Source organism: Eurosta solidaginis, chromosome 1 (genome assembly GCF_040869045.1).
Source record: "Eurosta solidaginis isolate ZX-2024a chromosome 1, ASM4086904v1, whole genome shotgun sequence".
Taxonomy (NCBI): domain Eukaryota; kingdom Metazoa; phylum Arthropoda; class Insecta; order Diptera; family Tephritidae; genus Eurosta; species Eurosta solidaginis.
Window position 1 is genome coordinate 41112312 of NC_090319.1, and position 24023 is coordinate 41136334.

Consider the following 24023-nt stretch of genomic DNA (forward strand, 5'->3'; position numbering starts at 1 on the left):
AAATATTTCCCAAAGAATTTCCAAAATTGTCTTCGAAACTAAACTATGTTTGCGTTTCATTGAATTTCGGAAATGGTAAGAATTTTTTTCTTTGCATACTCTCGTACAAGGTCAGTAATAAATCGAAGGTTCGAGGAGTCAAAAAATCGTACTAGAAGTGTACTGGATTAATAATCGGTTAAAGACTGCCAACATCCGCAACACTCTCCTTAACGTACACAACAACATAAATAAATGAAATAAAAATAGATAAAAAATTCGACTGCTGAGTGGACTATCACCTGATTTCAGAATTTGTTTTAAAAACGGCCTATTTCCGAATACCTTTGAAAAACGCCAAATCTCAGATCTTTTTTATAAACACCCCAGCTGATGTCAAACTATATGCAATTTGAGCTGAGATAGGGCGTTCTTCAGCCGAATTCTGAAATGGGGCGTTTTTGGAAAAAGTTCTGAAATAGGGAGTTATTCAAGGGTGTCTGAGATATAGCGTTTTCGAAACGTCAGCTGAGATAGGGCTATCGATATGCTAATTCCACTTTTCCCTCTCTCCCTCTCTGTCAGTAAGTCCACGTATATCCAATATTCCCAACTCTTTTACTTTTATTATTCTCAAACAATCATTCATATCTTTTGTAGTATGCTGCAATATGTATTCTGATATAAAAAATATGCATATACTTAGTTTAACAAAAGTTTGTATTGTATGGCTTTTTTAGGTGTTTTTTTTTTTCTTAAATTTATAAATTTATTTTAGGTATGTACATATGTGTATAATACATGTACATGTATGAAAAATTTGTTTGTAATTGGACCATTTTCATTATATAATATGTATGTATATAATAAACTTTAGGAAAAATAGTAAATTTGTTGTTGGTTTAGTTGTTTGCTGATTTTTTTTTTTACTTGGTGCTGCAGTTTTAAACTGACTATGATTTTTGAATATGCATGTATGTATATGAACTAATTATTACTATGTTAACGAATGTTTTCTATATGTTCCATAAAAGGTTTTTGTTTTTAAATTGTATTTGTGTATTTTTGAAGCTAAATATTTCGAGTGCTATGTAGGTAAATTCATTTAACATTTTAATTAGATTCAGTTTAAAACTTTATATGTATATGTATTCGTTCGATCTTATTCAACACGCTAATTATGGTCTACACACACATATCTACTACACTACCTATAAAGTGAAAATTATGCATTGAATTAATTTTTGTTTTTTTTTTTGCTCAACAACGACTAATCATCATCAATTTAATTATTTTACATGTCATTTAAGTTTTTTTTTTTAATATAATACATACTCTATTTGAATGTATGTATGTATGCGTGTATGTATGTACTTAACGTTTTATATACCTATGTACTCTATGCATAAGGTATGTATGTAAATAACTATATCTAATAAACAAACGTTTATTTCCCTCATATTGAATTCCATATAGTTTACATATTACCTTTTTAAAGCATCAATATTCCCTCCTTAAGTTCAATTAAATGAAGTTTTTTTTAATTTTATTACCTTCTTTAAGCAAATACGTCAATAATTTCTACTTCATCTTTATACATTTGTTATATTTTTTGTTTTGTTAAATATTTAAACTTTCACTTACTTATTCATTATAGTAAAACTTTGTTTGTGTACATGTGTTATTGGTGTACTAATGATAAATATGTATATGTATTTAATTGTTATGAATCCTTGTTGTAGTACATGAGTCAATGCACCGCATCAATGTCTCTTTGTGCTCTTGAAATTTTCAATTTATCCTTAGGTGTATGATCATCTCCTGATTCTAAAGCAAACATTTTCATTTTCTCTTTGAACGATAATTTTTCGGGCACAGCTTCAGTGTTGCGTTGCTGCTGTTGTTGTTGCTTTTCGGCAAGTCGTCGTTGGCGTGGATCCCTTTAATGAAATGAAAATAGTAATTAGAACTCCTTCTATGCACATACAAAGGCACATGTGTTTTATATATTTACCTATAGACTTCTTGAGCTCCGATAACGCCAGGTGTTGATTGCACGGTTGTATTCCAGAGTACGGAATCTGGAGATGTTGGCGTATTGTCTAAAACGGAGTTATCAAAATGACGGGCGCGCTGTTAAAGAAAAAATAAATCATAATTCGGTATTAAAAATAGAAATTAACAAGTAAGGAAGGCTAAGTTCGGGTGTAACCGAACATTACATACTCCGCTGAGAGCTTTGGAGACAAAATAAGGGAAAATCACCATGTTGGAAAATTAATTTAGGGTAACCCTGGAATGTGTTTGTATGACATGGGTATAAAATGGAGGGTAATAAAGAGTATTTTAAAAGGGAGTGAGCCATAGTTTTATAGGTGTACGCTATTTCGGGACATCGCCATAAAGGTGGACCAGGGGTGACTCTCGAATGCGTTTGTACGATATGGGTATCAAATGAAAGGTGTTAATGATTATTTAAAACGGAGTGGGCCTTAGTTCTATAGGTGGACGCCTTTTAGAGATATCACCATAAAGGTGGACCAGGGGGGACTCTAGAATGCGTTTAAACGATATGAGTATCAAATGAAAGGTGTTAATGATTATTTAAAAGAGAGTGGGCCTTAGTTCTATAGGTGGACGCCTTTTCGAGATATCGCCATAAAGGTGGACCAGCGGTGACTCCAGAATGCGTTTGTACGATATGGGTATCAAATGAAAGGTGTTAATGATTATTTAAAAGGGAGTGGGCCTTAGTTCTATAGGTGGACGCCTTTTCGAGATATCGCCATAAAGGTGGACGAGAGGTGACTCTAGAATGCGTTTAAACGATATGGGTATCAAATGAAAGGTGTTAATGATTATTTAAAAGGGAGTGGGCCTTAGTTCTATAGGTGGACGCCTTTTCGAGATATCGCCATAAAGGTGGGCGAGAGGTGACTCTAGAATGCGTTTAAACGATATGGGTATCAAATGAAAGGTGTTAATGATTATTTAAAAGGGAGTGGGTCTTAGTTCTATAGGTGGACGCCTTTTCGAGATATCGCCATAAAGGTGGACGAGAGGTGACTCTAGAATGCGTTTAAACGATATGGGTATTAAATTAAAGGTATTAATGAGGGTTTTAAAAGGGAGTGGCCCTTAGTTGTATATGTGAAGGCCTTTTCGAGATATCGACCAAAATGTGGACCAGGGTGACCCAGAACATCATCTGTCGGGTATCGCTAATTTATTTATGTATGTAATACCACGAACAGTATTCCTGCCAAGATCCCAAGCGCTCTCGATTTCGCCCTGCAGAACTTTTTCATTTTCTTCTACTTAATATGGTAGTTGTCACACCCATTTGACAAAGTTTTCTCCAAAGTTATATTTTGCGTCAATAAACCAATCCAATGGCCACACCGGATGCCCTGGGTTCAAACCCCGGGCAAAGCAACATCAAAAATTTTAGAAATAAGGTTTTTCAATTAGAAGAAAATTGTTCGAAGCGGGGTCGCCCCTCGGCAGTGTTTGGCAAGCGCTCCGGGTGTATTTCTGCCATGAAAAGCTCTCAGTGAAAACTCATTTGCCTTGCAGATGCCGTTCGGAGTCGGCATAAAATCATGTAGGAAAATCAAGAGGAGCACGACGCAAATTGGAAGAGAAGCTCGGCCTTAGATCTCTTCGGAGGTTATCGTGCCTTACATTTATTTATTATAAATCAATCCAATTACCATGTTTCATCCCTTTTTTCGTATTTGTTATAGAATTATGGAATTTTTTCATTTTTCGTAATTTTTGATTTCGGCCATTTTTTATACCAAGATAAATTGAGTTCAGGTTCAGATAAGTACGTGAACCAAGTTTAGTAAAGATATATCTATTTTTGCTCAAGTTATCGTGTTAACGGCCGAGCGGAAGGAGAGACGGTCGACTGTGTATAAAAACTGGGCGTGGCTTCAACCGATTTCGCCCATTTTGACAGAAAACAGTTATCGTCATAGAATCTATGCCCCTGCCAAATTGCACAAGGATTGGTATCTTTTTGTTCGACTTATGGCATTAAAAGTATTCTAGACAAATTAAGTGAAAAAGGGCGGAGCCTCGCCCATTTTGAAATTTTCTTTTCTTTTTGTATTTTGTTGCACTTGCGTTGAATGTTGACATAATATACTTATATACTGTAAAGATATTCAATTTTTTGTTAAAATATGACTTAAAAATTTTTTTTTTTAAAGTTGGCGTGTTCTTCATCTGATTGTTCTAATTTTTATTTAGCGCACATATAGTAATAGGAGTAACGTTCCTGCCAAATTTCATCATGATATCTTCAACGACTGCCAAATTACAGCTTGCAAAACTTTTTAATAACCTTCTTTTAAAAGTGGGCGGTGCCACGCCCATTGCCCAAAATGTTACTAACTTTCTATTCTACGTCATAAGGTCAACCCACCTACCAAGTTTCATCGCTTTATCCGTCTTTGGTAATGAATTATCGCACTTTTTCGGTTTTTCGATCGAGAAAGTGGGCGTGGTTATAGTTCGATATCGTTCACACAGCCCAGTGGCAGACAACGAGGTTTATGCAACCAAGAGCATGGTTACAACCAGGTGAATACTTCCCGTACAATGAATCGATGACTCATAAATCTGGACCTGGTAATAGGCTGTCACGCCGATGTACACAACGAACTCTGGGACTGTAGCAACACGCGTTGAAGATCTGAGACCATTTTTGACCACATACTTACTGCTTACCTAATTATATAGCAAAGGCAATCTACCAACCTTTAGTTGATTCACGAGGGTTACCAGAGCATATAATAGCTCTCAATCACCTACCCGTAGCGAATCCTGTGTATATAGCAGGCAAGGCTCTGGCGAGTCCAAGCTCCTAACGAAGCGAGGGGGTTGGATAACCAGGAAGGTTCAAAGAGGTCACATCAAACCGCTCCCGAGATGGTCGGGCTAGTACCTCAATGATATTTTCTGGAACTTACGGGATCAATATCCGACAAAGGACCAACAATCAACATGGATGACTCCCGAAAATCGGGACGAATCCTTATTGCTACAAGAAGAACAAAATGCTAACGATTAGGAATAGCATAAGAGATGGAGCTATTGACATCACCTTGGTCACAGATTCTGCCACATCAGAATTGATTACTTGGAGAATACAGAGCCCATAGATTCTGAACTGACAGTCTTTCGGCCATGTAAAAATCCAAGTAGTGAGAATTTCGAAAGCTGTCAACCACAAAATAAAAGTCAGACTGTGTTTGCTCGCAGATTTGGCTCAAAAACCGAGTAAGTCGTGAAATGAGCCGACTACCTGCACGCAACTTTATATTACAACATGTTTTGACTTCTAGATAGAGAATATAAGGTATGCTTGCAGGGATGAACGGAATAAGAGCGTGAATGGTGGACTTGAATTGGGGCTGGACTGTACTTGACTTCCTGCAGTTTATTCCAGTCAGAGGTCTACTCCATGATTGCCAAACGTTAAGGTCCTTATGGCCCTCCCATCACACGCCGCTGTGTTGTTGCACCGATTCCTTGACAGTGACGCATACCAAGCTCCCTCTGCAAAGTTGCCTGCCTCACTTTCTTTTGCCAATTTCCTAGATGGATAACAAATCGTATCAGATTTCTGGTAGGCGTAAGAAAGCAAGATCTGCCACTGCTACTTTTATATGGAAAAGCAAGTGCCTGGTTGAAGAAAAATGAGGAAATGTCTGGTTGGATAAAAGAGCCCCAGCTCCATTAAAATTTACTTAAAAATGAATTGATTTCATTGAAAAGTAAAGCGAAGCCTCAGTTAAGAATTTTTGGTTACGGAGTTAAGGTATCTCTGTCAAGCTGGTTGATGTTCTCGTTTGTTCAAACCCTGAAGAGCGATGGGCCGGGTAAGAGACGAGTCGCGCAGAAACGAAGTCATCTTGCTAGAGTTGTGGTCGGAAAGATGCTGTGCTGCCAAGTAATATCGTTCATTTCTATGGAAAAGCATCTCGCAGTCCGCATTTAGTTTATATGCGCCGACCTAGATGACCTGAGGTGACCTGAATCACAAAACCCCAGCGGTTAAAGGAGTTTAGGGCATTAGAACTAAAATCCACACACACGATCGTCGTAGCAGTCGTTCTAGTATCGGAAAGTGATAGCATCGGATTCATATAAGGGAAGGAGTATCCATAACGCTTCCTATACCCTACGTGCAATGACAATATAATAGAAGAACTTATTATGCAATTGAATCATATAGCAACTGAATTTGTAGTTTCCATATGGGCATGGCATTCTGGGGGTTGGTATATAAACATCCGAAAGTTAACTAGCCCATGAGCTTAAAAATAAAAAAAAATTTGTAGATTCAATCCTTCAGCCAAAATCGGTAAAACTATAGTTATGTTATAAATATTGCATAAATTAAATAAACTTACATTTCTATCCTCAAGCATTGCATCCAAATCAAGAGTGTCGCTACTACCTGTGGCGGCATACATATCAGACGAGGACGAACCCAATAAACTTGTACTATACGACTGCGCACCACTACCACCACCCAACATATAATTATTATCTTCATCATGGAATGAAACACGTTTATTATCACGTAACAATAAATTATTATTGCCCACATAACCACCAGATGGCGATAGCTCCAAAGTGGATGGTGCTGTTTGATGTTGGGCAGTTAAATTATTTGCGATAGCCATAGGCCCTATGGATGTGGGCGAACTACTGTGATTATTGTTATTGTTATTATTACTATTATTCACGACGGCATTGTTATTTAGTAAATTGGCTTTCTTTATTGAATTTGTATTCAGATTGAGTAAATCAGCAGAATTTGTAGTGGCTGTCTTTAAAAGGCCTATCGAAGAATTTCGCAGTTTTTGCTGTGACATAATAAGATATGAGCTGTTGCGTTCGGGTGGTGGTGGAGGTGGTACAGTGGAATGGTCTTCATTTGTATCTTGGGCTAACGAGTTAACAGCTGAAGCTGATGTGATTGTATCATTTAAAGACATTTGTGAGATGTCTTTCGCAAGACTTGAAATGGGATGTTCGGTTTGCAAGTGACGATCATCAGCAAAGCTTGTAGACTTTTGCGATTTTGATGGTGAAGATGGCGCAGTACCGCTAGCGCTATCATAACGATTATTTTTTAATATACTTTTAGGTTGTATGGCTGTGGTTGGGTTTGTTGCACTTGTAGCTGTGGTGGCGACTGCGTTTGTATTTCCCAATGGTGGTGGATTATTTGGCAGCGGTGGCGGTTGTTGTTGCTGTTGCTGCTGTTGTGGTGATATTATATCAGACCCACCTGCGGCAGAACTACGCGCTGATGACAAAGGTGACGCTTCAACCGAACCGCCTACGTTATTGTTGCCACCACTACCTAAACCACCAAAATTCTCCAGCACTGATGCTATTTTAATTTCTGCTTGCCTAAAATGTGTTGTTGGCGCTTGTAGCGTGTTTGTTTGTTGCAGACGAAACCCGTCTTTTGCATTCTCTTTTTCGTATGATGGTTCACTTTCGTCTTCTTGCTCTTCCACCTCTTGCGCTCGACGCTCAAAATCACGTTCCAATATGAGCGTTTTCAATTGTTCTTCCTGCTGTGGCGATCTTTGTGGCAAAGCAGAAAGTTCAGCTATTTGTTGTTCACGCCATTGACGTATATGCTCACGTCTCAATTCAACTTCCTTTTCGCGCTCTTCACGCTCCCATGGATTGGTGCCTAAGAAATTTTTCTGATTTTGTAAGGACGCACCTGATGACACAGGCACATAGCTACCTTTTGGTGGATCTAATGAACTGGCGACATAATTCATGCCAGGTGTAATTTGCTGTGTCGGTTTAAAGAGGGGATGTGTGGCTGTAGGCGGTAGCGGTGGTTTATCTTCGGCGTGCTGTTGTTGCTGCTGCTGATGTTGGTACATGACATGTTGTTGCTGTTGATGCATATATTGTTGCTGTTGCAAATGATTTTGCTGCGGTTTTGGTGCTGTTGGTGGTTGTTTCGTCGGTGATTGTTGTTGTTGCATGCTAAGCGGTTTCGGTGGTAATGTAACAAAGTTTGCCTGTTGCTGCTGTTGCATTGGATTTGGCGAATGTTGCGCTAAATCACCATTGCCTTGCGTCATCAGCTCGTGACGTGGATTACGACGTAGCGTATGTCCAGCTGGCGAATGTTGCTGTTGTTGTTGTGCTTGCATATAACCATCATTTGTGCCACCATTTTGATAGCTTAATGTGCCATCTGCTCCACTCATATTGACATTTTGCATGCTCTGGCTAGCCGACATGTGTTGTTGTTGGTAGACATTGCTTATGTTGGGCATTGATGGTGCCATTATCTGTTGCATACGCAAACTATGCTGATTTTGCAAATCTCTATTGAAATTTTGCGTACTTCTCGAACGATTTCCCATTGTAAGTGAGGAATGAGGCGCCATTTGTGACAAATGTTGTTGGTGTTGTTGTTGCTGCTGCTGTTGGTATTGTTGTAGATTCGTTGGTGCTCCTGACATATTGCCACTATTCAAATTGCTACTGCTTGCACTCATGTTATGTGTATGATGTGTAAATTGTTGTTGTTGTTGTTGTTGATGCGATACCAAATGTTGTTGCATTTGATTATTGCTTATTGGTGTTACTCCACTGTTGCTATTCGCATTGGTAGAGTTGTGATAATAGGCCGATGCTGGACGGGTTGGTGGGATATTAGATCCGGTTGGGGAAGTTATTGATGAGTGCTGCAGTTGTTGTTGTTGTTGCTGATGTGATGCAAATGCTGGATGATGCATTGAAGCGGTACCATTCGTTGGTGATGATATGGGATTTGGCCCGTTGTGTTGGGCATTTCCATTGTATGCGTTTATTGCGGAATGTAAAGGCATGGATGGCCTAAATAAATGCAAGTAAAAAGGTTTATAATTTTCTGAAAGATATTAAAGTACTCGTATGGTGTGCCATGATATCCCATCCAGGGCTAGATCATTCATACTATCTAGAAACTTTCTCTGTCATAGGAAATTAATGTGATAATTCTCATACCAAGATGAGGCTCTGTTCCTCTTTCAGGTTGTGACTGGCAAGCTTAATTATCATTGAGGTTGGCATGGGTTGTATAGAAAAAAAAGCAATCTCGTTCTAAACCCGACGGCTTCAAAACGGACTGCGGTACGGGAGCTCGTATTTTCTCTAAAAAACTTAAGGCGCCGTTTGCAGTCCGTCTTCCTGGCTCGACAATTATCTTCCAAACAGAAATTTTGAATATAGAGAGAAACCTATTATGTCGCAGGAAAGGGTGCGAGGTTTGTATTTTCTCAGACAGTCAAGTTCATGATCATGACGCTTAAGTTCCCCATTGCATCGTCTGAAACCGTTAGCAAACTTCAAGAGGTTGCCCCATGCCTCAGCTTAGGGCAACGAGAAGGCAAACGAAGTCGCAACGGAAATGGCTTTGTTGATCCCACCCATCAATCAGAAGAATAATATATAGACGATTTATCGAACACCAGCAGAACGACCAAAGAAGCATGACCGACTTACCTGCAAAATAGGTCAAGAAAATAAATCTTTAGAATTACTGTTACAATCACGGGGCACCGCAAAGATCCATTCACACACTAACTGTCCGAATTACTAGCATAGCTTCAAATATTATGATCTAAACCGGTCTTACTGCTAGAAAATTGCATTCCGGTTGTTGTTCTTGGCATTGGTTAAGGGGTTTTTTACGAATATAGGCAGCCTACCGGATACACAGCCACCGAGACAACATACTTATCTAAAAGCCAAATCGAATCTCCGCTTTCGCGTTGGCTACAATGTCCATACGAAAGCTCGATAGAGGTTGTAATGGGTGCGGTCTAGTTTTCATCACCCAGCACAACGTGAAGTACGATCTATTTGAGCCCAACATTGGGCGCGGATGAAATCATTAACATCTAAATACCTGCTGACAACTCTTTTCGTAGTGGATATCGTAATTATAGTCCCTTGTTTTGTTGATCGTTAGTTTTTTCCAACTGCACTGTAAGCCAAAAATTCAATTTTCGACTTAACTTTTTTTAAATTCTTTACCTGTTTGGTACCGATTACTTCTTTTTACAATCGGTTACTTTTTAATCATCGGTGCTTCCGTCGAACTGGTCATTTAATCGAACACTTTTAAGAACCAGTTAGTTATTTGGAGCCGGTTACTTTTATAAGAATCCTCTACTTATTCAAAACCGGTTATTTTATAAGAATCCTCTACTTATTCAAAACCGGTTATTTTTATGAGAATCGGCTACTTATTCGAAACCGGTTTCATTTATTGGAATCGGTTACTTTTTTAGAATTGGTAACGGAATAATCGCGAAAAGTATCCAGCCTCCAAATACTCCAGAAATTGATTCGAGGCAGACCCGAAACCGATCCACAAGCAGTGTTGAAATAATCCCGAAAATAGCCACAACAGTATTTGGAAAAGCTCATAATGATCTCGAATTGCTCCAGAAACAATATCAATATCGGAATTTTGCACAAAAGATCGCGAATCGGTTTCATACTGAATAGCAAAAAACCTAACCCAGGGCACTCGGTGTGGTAGGCGGAGCACGGTACCATCACACCACGGTGGCCGCCCAGTCGAAAAGCAATCATTAAAAACATATCTAGTCAAGCAGCTTTAACTGCCAGGCTGCAAAATAGTCCATCTAGTTACATCGTATATCCAATTACTGTACTGATTTGCCGATCCACAAGCAGTGCTGAAATAATCCCGAAAATAGCCACACCAGTATTTGGAAAAGCTCATAATGATCTCGAATTGCTCCAGAAACAATATCAATATCGGAATTTTGTACAAAAGATCGCGAATCGGTTTCATACTGAATAGCAAAAAAACTGAACCCAGGGCATTCGGTGTGGTAGGCGGAGCACGTTACCATCACACCACGGTGGCCGCCCAGTCGAAAAGCAATCATTAAAAACATATCTAGTTAAGCAGCTTTAACTGCCAGGCTGCAAAATAGTCCATCTAGTTACATCGTATATCCAATGACTGTACTGATTTGCCCACTATGAAACTACATAAATAAATTCTTAAAATTCAGAATAGATCTTGCTAAAAACGAGCTAACTTCACAATCTAAATTTAATAGGTAAGTTCTTTTTTTTCTTTCGAACCTACCTTTCAGCTAAAATTGGCTGACTTTGATTTTGTGCACGGTAAACGCTTAGATTCTGATAGAATCCCTGTTCGTTGTTGTTCAGGCTATGAAGACCGCCAGTTGCACTGCTGCTATTGGTATTGGGATTGGTAATGAGGCTGTGTGTGCTACGGGATTTTGAAGCGTTCATTGCTAGAGCAAGAAAAGAACAGCAATTATATATCAAATCTCATAATAAACTCATATTCTTAAAATTAATAACAACATTTTAAATACATACATACAAACTGTGTTAGTTAATTATTTTGTTACTTACAAATAGTACCACTTCCAGTGTGATGATGCAGTGCTGGTACCGATTTGCTATTTGATAAATGATTATTAGGTATAAGTGGGCCAACATTCTTGGAATCATTTGCACCCATTCGTGTTAGATCACGTTCAGACATGCGACGATTGCCTATGATTACATGATGTTTGACCAAATTATACATCAAACAATCAATTACGGTACATAATCCACATAATACGTTAGACATTCACAGTTCGATTAATTGGAGGTCATGACGTCCAGTGTGTTGTGACACATTTTTTTTTTGTTAACGATCATAACGGTAAATATGAATTAAGTGATTTTGTTGGTGCATGGAGTGGTGCATTACATATGTGTGATGTTGTTGTGGATGAATATTAAATATGCAATAAAAAGGAAATTCAAAATTAATTTAATTCAAGAAATTGTATATTAAATGTTTTAGACAAGCGATGAGATGTGCATTCTAAATCTACATAAATATGACGGTCACGGTGCAAAAAGAAAAATATTTAGATTTCACTTATCCGGTGAGGTAGTTCTTTTTTGCTCTGAGCTCGCCATATATGGAATAAAACAAATTATTGTGACTTATTATAAAAAATACAAATGCAGGAAACAAAAAATTGATTTTACGAATACATGACTCAGAAGGAAGGGAGGAGGTGGTGAGGAGGCAATTGGTACGTACAGATATAAAAAAAAGGACAAAAACCTATAATTTTCTCAGTTTCTTCAACTTGTGTTTCTTAACAGATTATTTTTGTTTTTTCGTTGCGTCCTAACCAGAGAACAGCAAAAATCGAACACAACAACGTTCGATTATATTCGGCCACATGATCGTATTCAATCAACCAACTTGCTTAAACGAACATAATCGACATTGATTTAAAATCAATCAACTTATTGCATGATTGAATATAATCAATTCAGGCGTTTGCTCGTTTGCCTCTACAGCGATTACATTCATCGGAATGAAAAGGCAAATATGAAAACTCCATGCGTCTGAATATTTGCATGATTCTTCTGCCCTTACGTCACGGCGAAAAGCTACATATAAACATTGTTAAGATTCTGTTTGTTTGCCGAACTAAACGATACTAATTCTCGTGCTTTGATTTTATTCTCCGTTTGCCTTCGTTTGATCAATACAATCGTATGCAAAACCTGTTCGGTCATTCGATCGCAATCATGCTAACGGAGTCTAGTAAAGACAGATGCTGAGTTTATTCAATTATGAGTTTATTCGCATGACTGAATGTGAATGCAAGTTTTAGTGTTTGATTAAATCAAGAAAATTGTGATTTTTGCAGTTCTCTTATCCCAACACAGACATGATTTTTCGCCATAGAAATGTTTATCTGTCAACGTTAAAATTTTTCAGAATAAAATCAGGGAGGAGGGTTTAATTACTTTCGTCTGTCTTTTTAGAACGCTTTTATTTGCTGATGGATCGTCTGTGGAGCTATTCAAATACGGTGGCAAGGAGTTGGCAGGGCGCATGCATCAGCTTCTTTGCAAAATATGACCGTAAGTTCTGCTTACTCCTAGCTGGAAAAAAGAAGCGGAAAAGATGGGTTTGATGGTGAATGAGAACAAAACGAAGTACCTGTTGTCATCGAGGAAAGAGTCAGCGCATTTGCGCCTTGGCATCCACGCCACTGTTGGCAGGCCATAATTTCGAAATAATAACAGACTTTATTTATTTAGGATTCAGCATTAACACAAACAACAACATCAACATAAGAAATCTAGCGAAAAACCACACTTGCAACAAAATGCTACTTTAGACTACGTAGGCAATTGAAAAATAAAGTCGTCTCTGCAAAAGAAGATCATGCTGCACAAGTCACTTATAGTACCCGTCCTGCTATATGATGCAGCAGCATGGAGCATGACAACATCAGATGAAACGGCTCTAGGAGTCTTCGAGAGAAACTCTATAAATAAACAAAAAAAATGTAAGGCGCGATAACTCCCGAAGAGATTTTAGGCCGAGCTTCTCTTCCAATTTGCATCGTGCTCCTTTAATTTTTTCCTACAAATTGGCGGGACGGGACCTACTTGTTTTATGCCAACTCCGAACGGCATCGGCAAGGCAGATAAGTTTTCACTGAGAGCTTTTCATGGCAAAATTACACTCGGAGTGCTTGCCAAACACTGCCGAGGGGCGACCAAGGTTAGAAAATTTTTCTTCTAATTGAAAAAACTTGTTTCTAAAATTTTAATGTTACTTTGCGCGGGGCGTGAAACCAGGATCGTCGATGTGGTAGGCGGAGCACGCTACCATCACACCATGGAGGCCGCTCAGAAACTCTATAATATATTCGAATTCAGAGCCAGAGCAGTTCTAGGGCATATTTTCCGTTGCTACTTCTGCTCTCCCAACAAACATTTAGGTTAGAAAACGATTAGAAGACGAATCGAATTCTAATGTATTTCTCTAATGTAGAAGGTTAGACGACGATTTGTGAAACTGTCGGGAATTATTATAGCATTCTCGACAAAAGGGGGACTTCGTTCGCGATATCGAGAAAAGGGTTAGAATTCTAATCGAATTCTAACCTCAATTTCTAATGGGTTTCTAATGAGAATTTTAAAGTGATGCGCAATTAAGTTCAATTATTTAAAATCAGCGAAATTTTCATTGTTTCGTTATGTCAAATACTTTTGTTTGGTTATAAGCTTATGTATTAAGAATGAACATATTTCAAAGGCTTCTTCTATTATAATAAATTAAATTAAGTCTTTTAAGATTAAAGGTACTTTTTGCACATTTCATAATAAAAAAATAGAATACAAATAATTCAAAATCCTATCGTATGTTTCACAGTTTTCAGTACTAGTTATTGTGTTGAAATTTTCGCTTCCACTTATTCCCTCAGGATTGACCTCAGCGCGTTGGTTTGATGTACGGATGAGGTAGCGTTTTCTTCATGCCATTCCAATACCACTTTAATAATCTGCTCGTTTTCCTTTTTTAACTTTTTTTTTGATTCATTTTCACTTACTATTATTTATTAGTATAAATAAATAAACTTATTTCGCAGCTTATAATATTTCCACACAGCTTTTCCACACCACAGACCCGGACTTGGCATGGCGTAGCCCAGGGTTATTTTTTATAAGCGCGGCCGAAGGCCGCCTATGCAGAAAGGTGTTCTACGCAGAATTACTGTGCATGGCGCAGCAGGTGTTGGATCGGCTTTTTCCAGAATATTGACTTCCATAATATTGATTTCCGGTGTTTCGACTTCCGGAATTATGAATGCATGACCTCTTTAACATTGTTAACATTATATTTTAATAGAGAATTTTGCAATACAGAATTTTGTAATACAGAATTTTGAAAGCAGAATTTTATAAAGCAGAATTTTAAAAAAGCAGAATTTTGTTTTTAGAATTTGGTACATACAGAATTTCGATACCAACCCTTACATTGTTTGCAACCGAAAGAGATTTGAAGCTTCAAATAATACCCAGATTTATGGTTATAAAATCTGCTGACTAATCACAGCTAATAGAAGCAAGCGCAGCAAATACAGAAACCGAAAGTCAATGTTTTGAGTCAAGGATTCTCTAGTGATTTGACTAACGCAACCAAGCGACACCAACGTCAGTAAAAAGTAGAACAACGTCCTTCGTAAAATGGTAATTCGAACAAAATTGATTTCATACTAAAAAACAAATCAAAGCAGTAAAATTCAAAAACTAAACTGAGAAAGCAACCACAGCAAACAATGAAATACAATTAAACAGCAGAGGTGCAGGCCGATCAGTAATGAATGAATGTTGATCGACTTTCGTGCCGTTCAGTTGATTATGTGATATGCCGAAATCGATTTGGTTGTTGTTGGGAGTCAGCCGGAGCTAAAGTGAAGTTGTTGGAAGCCATACGGAGCCAAAAAATCAATGTGTTGCAACCCACAAAGTTTGAACGACGATGCACTACGGTAACTAACTCTCACACTAATTGAGCACCCGACTGACTTTATCACTACAGATTGACAGAACGCCTTTTAAGAGTTCACATAGTTCCGCTGCTCTCGATGCCGCAACAGATATCCTAAACGGACAACGAAGTTTCAAGGCCACGCTTCAATTTCAGCTTGGTATATCTTGGCAGGTATTTTATCGCATGAAAAATTCATCTGAGGGAAAAATTTCTACGGCGAAAAATCTCCTCCATTTTCCATGGTCTGAGGAAGTTTTTTTCAGTGTAATAATATAGAATAGAAAATAAAATAAACATTCCTTTATCCAACAAAAGTTTCGTAACACTACAAACCACAAGCAGAAAATTTGTACGAAAGAGATGCCAATCCTTGGTTTGTGTTGTGATACGATAAAATTTTGATATCGATGTCTCTGTAAACTTTTTTTAGGGAGTCGATTACTTGAATTTGTTTATCTCATAGAGCTTAGAAAAATACAAATATATGCAAGTACATATCGTTTATATCTATCTGTGCGATAAGGCTGTGTAACTCCGCTCCGTGTTGAGTCTACGTCTAAAATGGAAGATATACAATAACAGCATTTTGGATTTTTTTATTTTATTTAGTGGTTGGGTTTGGTGGCAAGCTGCACCAGCTAAAAAGTTGCTTGTAAAAGAATTAATCAACTCATTTAGTATTAAAATGGCATAGGTTTTGGATGGAATTTTAAAAATTGGCATCTCTTTGGTACATGAGACTGTGGGGATATGGATGGGGACTGAGAATCTAGCAAATCCTTGTTATGATGATCACCACCTTTGATTTCATTCGCCAAGTTGTCAACTTTGATTTGATACATCATCAACATGTTTCCGTGGTAAGGATACATTATTTTCTGAGCACAACGCTTCCGCACTCAAATCTTGATACGTAGTTGTGGCAACCGATGAGCAGGCACCTTTACAACCATCATCATCACCTTGCATTTCGAGCGTTAAAGTTAATAGATTCGAGCCATCCGCACTACGTTGTTGACTTTGTTTACGTTTAATTGTACGCACTGTATTACCCTTTGCTGTGGACATTACGCTATGCTGACGTTTAAGTTGACTCTGGGCTACTTTAGCACAACTATCATAACATTTAAATGTTGGTGAAGATGGACCAATAGATAATTTGGTGGTATTAGCGTGATTGCTGCTGGTGGATTCTTCATTGGTGGTGTATTTTGAGATGTTGGTTGAAATGTTTTGCTTCTTACAATTGGCACAACAGGGACAATCACAGATAACGGTAGTACTAATGGATAAGTTTGTTGTTGTTTTATCGGGGGATGTAGAAGTAAGTAGTATTTGCGGTGGTGCGATAGATGTAGGAGGATTATTATAGTTAGTAGTGTTGTTGTTAGTTCGTTGTTTGGTTTCGTTTGCTTTAAAATTTTGTATTTTGTTATTTTTTTGCATATTTGTATTACTTTCCAAATTAATTTCATAATCTTTGCCATCACTGCCATGTAAACTCCATTCTTTTAATTGTTGCAAAACGCTTTTTTCTTCTTTTTGTGTTAAATTTTTTTGTTTAGTTGATGTAGAATCAACTTTTGTTGGATATAAATATGATGTCGACTTCGAAAACTTGTTTGTTAAAACAGATTTAGTTTCATTTTGTGATTTTGTGGCATCAAACGATTTGTGACGTTCAAAAAAGTTAGCCATCTCGCGTACTTTTCCCTCACCAAAAGTTTTATCAAATTTTTGTGGGGAACTAATAACGTTTGCTGGTGGATTTTGTAATTTGCGTGGTGAAAAAGTAAGTGTGGTTGTGTGTGTATGATAAGTAGCGGGTGGTGAGTTCATATTATGTACGAGTATATCATCATTAATTGGAAAGTATGGGAAATGTATATTTGCATGACTGTGTGAACGTTCTGGACAATAATTATGAAGAGTTTCAGAGGAACTTTCGATATCACATAAACTAGGAACATTTATCGTAACAATAGTGTTGGTTGTTGCGGAGGCTGCTCTTTCTCTATAAGAGGGTGCCATCGCATTACTAGTGCGACGAGTAGTAAGAGGCTTTGCAACATAGGAAGTGCTTTTTTGATTATTTACAAAATTTGTAGAACTTTGTACGGAAGCAGACCTCTTTCTTGTTTGATAATTAGCAGCACACCCACCACCACCAGAGGTCGCACGTAAAGTATTCAATTCTCGTCTTGGACGTTGTACCGTACTATTTGTTATTGTTATTGGTTTTATATTTAAATCACGCATTTGTTTTGTAATTAGTGGCATTTTTTCGATGGATTCATTTGAGGAACGATTACTATTCGAACCGCTACCAGAATTATTACCCGTTGCATTCGTTTGTATATTACCAGACGTCGAACGTACCGAATTTAATTCACGTCTTATCTTTTGTATTAATGGTATGCTGCGTTCACGTTCACGCTCACTCTTGTATAAAGATTCTGTTGATGAGCGATTACTATCTGCACCTGTACTATGTGTATATTTACTTATAGCATCATGCGTATGAAATTTACGATTGATTGTCGTACCACGATCCAATGAAATGCTATCATGTCTGCTGCGTGCATTTGTTTCTTCCAAATCAAAGCTTACTGTTTTACGATAGCCTGGCGCATTACGACGTACACCACTTATAATGCCAGAAGAACAAGGTTTTGTCACATAGTCGTAATGTTGCAGAAGCTGTGTTTGTTGTTGGCGTATCAACTCTGCTGGTGTATTCTTTGGTATATAAGTTTTCAATATATCTGTTTCCGTTGGTGAACCATCATCTATGTATGGTATATCATTTGAATCGGCCACTGAAGCGATACTTTCTTCGTTGAGCGGTTGATGTATTTCAGTGTAGGATAGATTTGTTGTAGTAAATGAATCGTTTGAGGTACGTTTTTGTGTATTTTCTGTATTGGCTTCCGGTTCTGGATCCATATACTCTTCAATATATATTGAAGGTGGCGGTGTATTTGTATTTAAGGTACTATTCGTGCGCTGCTGCTGCTGATGAATTGGACTATTGTGTATGTAGTTGTTTGTCGTTGGGTTGTTGCTATAATAGTTCTGTATATTGTTGTTCGGTATAATATTAAGATTATTTTCATTAGACAAATAGAGACTGCTAACTGAACGCGCTATGGGACGTGTATCACGATAACGTGGATCAATATGTAATTGATGTCCTCTAGCGCAAAGTTCTTCTTGTAATGAAGATGCACTTAAACGGCGTACAGGTGGCGATTCTGCACGCATACATACTAAAGATTCACGTCGACTGCGATTGAGGCTATCATCAGATACTGAAGCAAAGTAACGATTGTTGTACATCGAGTGTCGTCTTTGCTGATCGTGATATACCAAATTTGATGATGTGGCAATGGACTGAGATTCTGTATTTTTATGTTTTTAAAATTCCACGGTTTTAACAGCAGTCATTTTATTTCGAATTTCATTTTTATTTTTTTAAATTATTATTCGATTTTGTTTTTTTTTTTTTTTTTTGATTTTTATTTCGATTTTATTTATTAGATTATTTTCCAAATTTGATAGATATTATTAAAAGTGGTATTAATCATACAATAATTTATTTATAATTTTTTTTTTAGTAAAATTTCAATAAATTATCAATTGGCAGCATGTATGGGAGGAGTTTAGTAAGAAAAAGCGATTAGCATTTTTTATTGTTTTCAACTATTGTTAATACATAACCGGTTGCTGTTTAATACTACATATCAAGCAGGGTGCTCTTACGACTTAGCTTTATAGCATAAAACTAAATAATTTACTACATAATAAAAAGGTTAGCTTAAATTATATATAGGTATATATATATATTTTTAATATAAACAGTCGCTAACAGTAAAAAATGTGATAAGATGCCAAAGGTGCGAGCTATTTAAAAGCGCTAAATTACACAGCCACCCCAAAAAAAAACAATATTCAGCCCAATTCTAAACAAAAATTACGTGAGAATTTTTTCCCTTCTCTCACTCCTCGTATTCTAAATAAAAATTCCTTGTGAGTTTTTCACTTCTCCCTTTCCTCCTATTCTGAACAATGTTCGAAAAAGCGCAAACCGGTTATGGGAGAAAAGTAGGTATTATGAATGTGTGAGAGGGAGATTTCTCTGCCATTTCTTAGGAGTTTTTTCAATTGTTAAATTAAAGGGAATGAATAAAACTAGTTAAAGGAAATTGTTTCTTTTAAGAAAGGACACTTATTTGTACAAATTTGTCCTAAAATATGTACATTCTCCCACAATATTCTTTAAGTCGAAAAGTATATCACAAGCAACGGAAGAGCTCTTGGAATATTTGATGCAGCCATCCAGAAATTGCGCAAGGATATTTTAAGAAGGCTTAAATAGATTTTGGAATATGATGAAAGACGAATTCAACTCGACTTGGCCGCCAGAAAATTGCTTTGCTGATTGGAAGCAGGCAACTCCGGCGGATTTGTGTTATCCCGCCGTCTTCTTATTATGCTCCTCTGTTGCTGTTGCTGTGGCACCAATTCATTACTCATTTCAGTGAATACCATACGAAATGCAATACTGTACATTGATTATAGTTTATTTCTTAATTTCAAACAAATTCGCAACAATAATTAAACATTTCAATTTTCTAAACAAAATAAGAAATGCGTAGCGAAATTTCAATTGACAAAACAGCTGACTTCGAAAATTCGAAATTCCTATTCCCCGATTGTTGTTCTCCCTAGGAGAAAAGAATTGGAGGAATTTTTCCGCAAGAACAAAACAAAATTCCCAGGAAATATTTAGAATTGTGTTGATTACGAATTGGCTTAACGGGTCGTGGTTCGGCCTAACCTCAAAAAAAAAAAAACTTCCAGAAATCACTGAGGAATGAGCGTTTTTGAGGCTATTGGCCAATTCTGATTCAACACATTGAAAAGTATGAGAACATACATATGTGCTGTGTTAGCAGATTCTCCTACTTTAATGTAGCTGCGTGATTTTATGCTTTAAATTTTTTCGAAGATCTGCTTTAAAAAAAGAAAATTATAATGCAATTCAAATAAGAACAGAACGCAGACTACGCCTATGTTTTTACTTTTTTAAATTCCTTTAACGCAATAATAAATAAAAATTTATATTAGGATGCGTCGAATTTCAAATTTCGAAAGCCAATATCATGTTTTGGAGACCGACTTCAAAAAACTAGGAAATTAATTTTTTGGCTTCCCAAAAAGTTGTTTTTGTCAAATACCCAGAAAAAGCGTGATTTTGTCGTCTAGTGTTATACATTAGAAATCTCCGAAGACTTCATGCGTCGAAGACTTAGGATGCGTCGAATTTCAAATTTCGAAAGCCAATATCATGTTTTGGAGACCGACTTCAAAAAACTAGGAAATTAATTTTTTGGCTTCCCAAAAAGTTGTTTTTGTCCAATACTCAGAAAAAAACGTGATTTTGTCGTCTAGTGTTATACATTAGAAATCTCCGAAGACTTCAAAGGGACTCAAAATATAACCCTCACGCCAGTCTCCAAAAACTAAAAAAAAAGTGCCCATAGAAAGCGTTGAAAGCGATTTAAAGTGATCAGTTCTCCAAATATATTGACTGTGAGTGTGTTACTAACTCTAACACACTCACGTGTATACATATTCTTCAATCGTTTTTTCAAAACATACCTCTCGCTATAACTGGACTTGGTTGCTGCAGTAATGTGGCTAAACCATGATAGATAGCACCTTGTTTTGCTACTTCCAATGTTACGACAGGACCAGTGCGCACTAGATAGTCCGCGGCTCTGTAAAAAAGTGGTTGCATGAAAAATATTTTGTATAAGTAGAATTATTTGTTACTCACTTCTCCTGTGTAATGCCTATAAGACTTTGACCATCGACGCGTAAGAGTTGATCACCAGCTTGCAAACGGCCATCAGCGTCCGCTGCACCACCAGGCACTACACTCTTTATGTATATGCCTAAACGCTCTTGTCCGGCACCTTTGGCGGCTACAATTGACAAACCCATGCCATTTGCATTTTTATGCAACTTTATCACTTGGATTTCGGGTTGGGGTAGTTTGTTCGACATAGCACTGGATGAGCGAGCCTGAAAGTGTGAAAGGAATGTGTGTGTGTTTTAATTATACTGTGCAGCACCCGGCTGGGCGTTGGATGGAACAATTTTCTTTTTGTAGAGATTAATCCATTAACTTCCAATACAAAGTTAATGGCTTTTGCAGTTCGAAATATATTGTTTTTCACTTCTTTTCTTATTCGAATTGTATGTATTTTTTTCAAACTTAATAACACAACAGATTTTCGATAAAATTTTAAACGATATTTTACAGAGCAACACACAAAAAAAAGTGAGGATCTAGTTGTACGGCAGATGCTTCCCCATGCATTTTGATGCGCTAAGTCTGAATCCGATATCAGAATCGACGTAACAGGTTTCGGCTCGGTTCTACCCTCAAAAATCGGCAGTGATATTTGCTTCGGTTTTTGAGGTTAGGGCTGAAATCCTTTTAAAAAATTTGACAAAAATATTTTTCTTTATGACTGACGCTATCCGGTAAATGAATACTGGCGAGTTTTCAAAATTTTTCTCTTTCCATGTATCTTAGGAATGCCTACTTCGAAAGTTTTCGAACTTGTTTAATATATGTCAAAAGTGAAAACTGAGCTATTTTTGTATGTTAGTATAGTGGTTTTGAAATTACATAATAAACAAAAAAAAAAACCGATTCATAAATTATCGAAAGGTTTCAAAGTGTTCATGTTTATCGAAAATGAGCTTCAATACAATAAAACTAAAATCTTTGAAAAATATCATCCTAACTGAATAGGCAGTACGGTACGAGGGTTAGTGCGATTAGAGTACCACACTACTTTACATAAGCACCTAAGTTACAAAAACCCACATTAATATGGCTCTAACACGTCATTCCTTCAATACATTCAACTTAAATAGTAATACTTATATAGGTCTACCAATTAGAAGCTGCTTACATTGAATTGATGCATGTAAACAGTCCAGAGACCAATGGAAGTTGGTTGCGCAGCCAAACGGCACATGCCCTGTTGTTGTAGCGGATTCAAAAAATCGACCAAACCCGATGGTATACCACGTACAACATCACAACTAAAACCATCATCAGGCAAAAGCAAAGCTAAATGTAGCTCAGGTGATTCCTCTAAACGAACTTCACGACCATCGGAACGCGTCAATTCGTCCGCTACTGATTCAGCCATACGTATTGCAGTATCGACAAGATTTCGTGGTATTTTCTCTTGCTGTAACAATGCACCCATTTGTAATGAATTTAAACGAAAACAAGAGCAAGCCAATTGTTGAATCTCCTCAACAGATGATTTAGGTGCCTGAAGAAATTGAGCGCATTGATTTATTTTCGCTAAATGACAATCAGCCGCCAATTCAAGCCCTTGACGTTCAGCCCATAACTCGAGCAGTTGTAGGCGTTCAGACATTACTTTACCCCATTCAGCCGTGCACATGTGAGAATTCGCCACTATCTGTAAAAATAATAACGTAAAAATATTGCTTTAATTATTGAACTTTTAGTGGGCGGCTTTTAACATAAATTGTGTAAATTAAAAAAAAAAATGAGATAAAAAAACTCAACACAAACTTTCAATTGCTCACCGTATTAAAGCATATGACATTGATATAATGAAACAATTGGCTAAATAATTGTATTGTAAGCGCTGCATTAACACGACAACGACGCAGTAACGCCATTGCTGAACCCAATACTGTGAGAACCAATCCAGCTGCCGAATCATGATCAATAGTTTCCGACAGGAATTGATTTAAAGTTTGTGATAATTCCACACGAAAGCAATTCACTAAATTTCGAAATGCAGTTTGTACACCTTCGGCCAAGACTTCTTGCGCCTGTACGCTAAATGCACTAATATGACGATCGGATTTGAGAAAATGTAAGAACTCTGAACTATTGGCCATCCAAAAGGCTAATATACGTGGATCGGAATATTGTTCTTGTACAACGGTGTAAATTAAATTGGCTACATGATGTAGAAATATTGTTAATTTGTGGGCACGTTCAGTGGGCTGTAATTCTGGACGGTAGTGTGTTGATGCACGGTATCTGTAAGAAAGTAAACATAATAAAAAATTATATTGTTTGGTCAGTACATAAACATAATGGCTGACTAACCAGTGACACCCTAAATTAACCGGTCTTGTCGGCTCTCAAAGAGACACTTACAGATACTGAAATCTGGGAACGCTAGTAGCATACGCTCACGACTTAATGAAGTAGGCATATTAGAAACGGGGCTGGGAGTGAGTTTGTCCTTTGATATTCATTTGGTAACCCGTTCCTAGCGTCTGTGCACTGAAAAGCTTCTGAAGAAGCAGCACGCCACAGATTTGAAGAGGAGTTCAGTTTTAATCTCCTCGGTATAAGGACCCAAAATATTGATATTATTTCTAGTATCTAGCATAATGATCCTAGATAGAAAGAAGATAAGTAGGAGAGGCAGAGGGAAGTAAGAAGGGATGGTAGAGATGAGAAAGCGAAGAAAGTGTTAAGATGAGGCAGAAAAAAAAGACAAAGCAAATGGCAGAAGGGTTGCAAAAATGAGGAAACTAAAAT

The 24023-nt window shown here is 37.3% G+C and overlaps 1 protein-coding gene across 8 annotated transcripts in view; it reads right to left on the reverse strand.

Moving 5' to 3' along the window:
* Positions 1-578: 578 nt before the first annotated feature.
* The window catches only part of cno (adherens junction formation factor afadin), a 151151-nt gene continuing 127706 nt past the window's right edge, over positions 579-24023 (reverse strand). For 7 of the 8 annotated variants that reach the window (XM_067787883.1, XM_067787839.1, XM_067787848.1 and 4 more), the window contains 9 exons: positions 23048-23513; positions 22393-22917; positions 21243-21490; positions 21065-21183; positions 11449-11592; positions 11153-11324; positions 6405-8877; positions 1994-2112; positions 579-1919 (listed from right to left, as the gene is read on the reverse strand). In XM_067787883.1, coding sequence (XP_067643984.1) covers positions 1730-1919; positions 1994-2112; positions 6405-8877; positions 11153-11324; positions 11449-11592; positions 21065-21183; positions 21243-21490; positions 22393-22917; positions 23048-23513 — 4456 coding nt within the window. In that variant the 3' untranslated portion in view covers positions 579-1729. The remainder of the gene's footprint in view (positions 1920-1993; positions 2113-6404; positions 8878-11152; positions 11325-11448; positions 11593-21064; positions 21184-21242; positions 21491-22392; positions 22918-23047; positions 23514-24023) is intronic. The other variant, XM_067787874.1, reaches the window with a different exon arrangement.